Source organism: Schistosoma mansoni, chromosome 7, assembly GCF_000237925.1.
Source record: "Schistosoma mansoni strain Puerto Rico chromosome 7, complete genome".
NCBI classification, from domain to species: Eukaryota; Metazoa; Platyhelminthes; class Trematoda; order Strigeidida; family Schistosomatidae; genus Schistosoma; species Schistosoma mansoni.
The window spans coordinates 9,337,402-9,341,950 of NC_031501.1; the positions used below are offsets into that span (position 1 = coordinate 9,337,402).

At 37.7% G+C, this 4,549-nt stretch overlaps 1 protein-coding gene across 11 annotated transcripts in view; it reads left to right on the forward strand.

Annotated features, from left to right (window-relative positions):
• Smp_031770.1 (putative tropomyosin) overlaps positions 1–4,549 on the forward strand; it is a gene marked incomplete at both ends in the record, with an annotated part of 29,319 nt that continues 24,770 nt past the window's right edge. For 10 of the 11 annotated variants that reach the window (XM_018798795.1, XM_018798793.1, XM_018798794.1 and 7 more), the window contains one exon: positions 135–196. In XM_018798795.1, the coding sequence (XP_018653709.1) occupies positions 135–196 (62 nt within the window). Of the gene's footprint in view, positions 197–4,549 lie in introns of all 11 variants that reach the window. The other variant, XM_018798802.1, reaches the window with a different exon arrangement.

Here is a 4,549-nt window from a genome sequence, read left to right on the forward strand (position 1 = left end):
GAACCAAAAAAAGGAGGGGAAAACTAGAAAGGAAACCTCATTTTAATCATTCTTATTTCATTTAAATTACTTTTCTTGATTTAAATTATTATCCTTATTATCAATTCATAAAGATTAAAGTATAATTCATTATCATGGAACATATTAAAAAGAAAATGTTGGCAATGAAATTGGATAAAGAGAATGCTGTAGATGAGTAAGTTGGGTGGGGGATGGGGTTGGTGGGTTATTTTTTTTTGTTTTTAAAAGTTAAATTATGTTTATGTATTGGGGTTGTGGTGATTGTCAAGCTTTTTGATTAAGATCATATCATGGATTGATAGAAATTGGATGACAACTTAATTGTCTAGAGGTTAAGTGTTAGTACGAGAGACTGAAGATCTTGGGTTCGTGTCCCATATGCAGAATCATAGATTTGTACTTCTGAGGTGTCCCATATTAAGACGAAATAATTGTGGTGATTACGATCATATGATGGATTGATGAAAGTTAGACTGAACACCACTGGATACCGATTCAGTGGTTTAGAGGTTAAGTGTTCACGCATGAGACTGAATGTCCTGGGTTCGAGTCTCACGAGGTGGGGTCGTGGATGCGTACTTCTGAGGAGTCCTATATTAGGACCAAATGATTGTTTGGTACTTTCAGATTTTCAATGGTTGTCTAACATTAATCGATTTAGTGATCTTAATCAAAAAACTTTGTTTAAGTAATAATGTTTTATTTATTTATTTAAACACATAAATATTGGTATAAAGGGGGCACCAGATATATATGCGCCACACAAATCTCATTTAATATGTGCGAGGGCTGTAATACTGCCCGGGTGTCCAAACCGAAACAGGTGCTTTTCTTAGGAGGCCACACACGGAGCCTTTGACCTAAAGATCTGATCTACAAGGCAGTGAAGCATCGTAAGAAGATGCAGTCCCATGGTAGCCGGTGACCAACGATTGATTCATACGCCATTTTTTCCTTCACGATACTGGAACCCATGTGCACCATTGGTTTGGAATCAGGGTTTTCCAACTCCCCTAGGTGGACTCGCCGTGTCCACCAACGCGGTTAAAGCGCCGAACATTCGATTTTCGTCCTCTCAATTTCGTAAACAACAGCAATGCTGCGAGAAGGCAGTGAGTAGGACTTCCCTGACAGAGGCTATATACGAGTGGCCATATGAGAGCATTTGGAGAGGGAGAGCGGACTCTCTCCACTCTCGGCCGTACCAGGGCATTTGAGGGTAATGATATAATAATGATTAGTTAAATATTGAAAATTTGAACTGTGGTGTACATTTATTCACTTTTGTTCGGCTGATTAGATAGCATCATATAATCGTTAATTTATGATATTTATACAAGATCACAAACTGATCATAATTGGATACTATTTCGGTGGTAGTGTAATAATCCGGAAGCCTTGAGTCTGATTCTTGATATAACCATCCTTATGTGTTCATCTTTGAAGAGTCTCATGCTCAAAACGAAACAGTTGTCCAGTATCATACGTCTCATTGAAGTTAATTATTGATATGAACTATTTACTATCAGTAGGCTGTATAGGTTAATTTGAGGCCATTCAGATCTGAACATTTAGAATATTCAGAAGGGGTTTTTGTGGAGATTTCAGTATTTTCGTAGTTGAAATCATGATTCGATTGAAGCTAGACCACCATGGAAAACCAGGAAGCACTGGACGGCCGTTCCGTCCTATTGTGGGACTTGTAGGTCCTGGGTTCGAGTCTGACGGGGCGGGATCGTAGATGTGCACTGCTGAGGAGTACCACATCTTAATATGGGAGTTCTCAGTCGAATTATACATTCACAAACCCACAGGGGATCGAACCTGATAAGTCTTGCTAATTGAACGCTATACTCGGTTCCTAAGCTATTCTTGTAACCACCAAGCTAAATCAACATAGCAACTTCAACACGAGAAAAAAGGGGCAAAATATTCGAGAAGCACTTTACTCCAAAGGTTCATTTATATACGAAAATATAGGGTTTTTTTATGGCATTTTAGAAGTCCTTGGGTTTTCCTGAAAATTCCAGAATATTACTAAACATAGTAGCAGTATAGTAATCAGTTCATCAGAACCTCTACATGTGACTTTTCACTTCCGTGATGTTTCTGGCAAAACGTCTAGTGAACGCTGATTAGACAAAATGCTTCTTAATGTTTCCTGAGCTTGTCATGTCTATTACGAGAAGTTTTCAGGATCGCCCCAACAGAACCAAAGTCTTACAAATCTGATCACTAGTGTTTAACCTTTACACTATTGAATTAACATCCACAGACTTATATCACAATTAATTGATCACTGGATGGTGATCAATGTCATGCATGTCAAGTCTTTCTTAGTGCTGATCGAATGCTATCGATCAAGTTGCAATGTGGTCACTAGTCTAGGTGACTCGACACTGCGTACACTATGTTGAGATAAGATAGCACGGAACCCGGGTTCAGGGTTTCCTGTTGACCACCTTTAACCACCATCTTATCTCAACAGACTTATATATCTAACTTCTCATGATATACATCTTGATAGTATGATACTCAGGATTTTGTAGTTTGTATAGATTAGTTAATTTCACGTAAGAAGATGTAATGAGCCTTGTATCACTTGTTTATCAATTTGTCGTCACTCTGAGTTAGAGTACACTATTCATCAGTTGAATAGCCTTCAATGAAATGTTATCTCATTGTTCCAAGCAGTCTAAATCAATCAAAAGAAACTAACCGAACTTCATAAAGTCTTATCATCTTATTTGTCAATTATAATCTCAGTTAACTAACAATTAAGTCATTACATAATATTCAACATAACTAACTATTCATCAATATTACTTACCTACGTACTTACTTACGCCTGTTAATCCTCGTGCTTGAGCATACGCCGCCCACTAGCATTCTTGATCGAACTCTGTCCTGAACAATCCTTTGTATATCTGCTTACAATTCTCAGAACAGTATATTCTCTCACTTTCCTCTTTTCCGTTTCCATTCAGGATTCCAAGTTAGCTTTCAGCAACATTGATCATATATATATATATTATGTGTATGGCTTAAAGCTACACCTTATCAAATTAAGTGACACTGGGTACTATTTGGATATTTAAAATGGAGTAGGTTTGGAATCCGAAGATAACTGGTTAGAAATCAAATGTTATCAGTGTAATGAATGAAGACTCGGGGAGAGTAAATCGACCCGTATATTTAGAAACTATGAAACAATTCATTTAATACATCATTTACAATCAGAACGGGGTTTTGTGCAGTCTAAGTATATTTTAATAGTTGAATTCCTGAATGAATTAAAGTTAGACTAATATGGAAAACCTGGGACTATTAGACAGCCGTTTCGTCCTAGTATGAGACTCCTCAGTAGTGCGCGTCCGCGATCCCGCTCGTGGGATTTGAGTCCCAAACCTTCAGTCTCGTGTGCAAGCGCTTAACTTTTGGACCACTGAGCTAGCATCCAACAGTGTTAATGTTTAACTTCAACCAATCCACGAAATTAGCCGTTGCCCATCATTGTGTTCAGTGAGTTACTATCTCACTACATCATACGCTCACTGGTTACTAGCTTCAGGTGGTACTACCTGGAGTTCTAATGAAAAGCCATGACTAGTGGATTTCTATATGGGTCTGTTGTGAGATAGTAACTGACTGAAGACAATGATGGATATGTCGATCAATTTCGTGGATTGGTTGAAGTTAGATGACAACAGCGTTGGATGCCGACCAACTAAGTGATCTATAGGTTAAGCGCTCGCGCGCGAGGCTGATAGGTCCTGAGTTCGAATCCTGGGAGCGTACTGCCGCGGAGTCCCATTCTAGGACGAAGTGGTTGTCCAATGCTTCCGTGTTTTCTACGGTGATAAAGCTTCAATTGACTCCTGAATTCAACTATTAAATTACTATAATATCCACAAAACCCCCCTCTGATAAGTTTGATTTATCATGCATATAGTGATCGGTCAATATTTTAAGGTGAACTTAGAAACATGATTTGTTTTATCAAAGTCTTTTGACTTTCAATCAATTGGTGAATTTCGTGCTTGAAGGTCACATTTCCTTTTTTCTTTATCTATTGAGAGAACTCCAAGATGGTTGATTATCTAAACAACTACACTATCTTACTTAATAACATGTTTTTAAAGCGTTTTTATACAAAAGTGTGATCAAGGCTGCAAACAGCTTGATATGAGCTCGAACAATAATGACGGATTATAAAATAAACCTGAGTCACTCGTTTTTTTTTCTAAAAACAATGATCTGACAGAAGCTTAGATTCTGGGTCCTTCAAGGAATTTATAGAATAGATATGATGAAGGTACATTCAAATGATGGGCTCTAAACAGAATGAAATTCACATATTGGATTCCATTGTTAGCCACAAAACAAATATGCAAAAAAAACAGAAGCTATGATAATTGTGAACTTGTATGTGAATGAGGCAGACAAAAATTTATTTCTAGCTCGGGAAGTTTCAGTCAATATCATCTTTCATAGTTGAAAGCGTGAGTCAATTGAAGCTAGACCACCA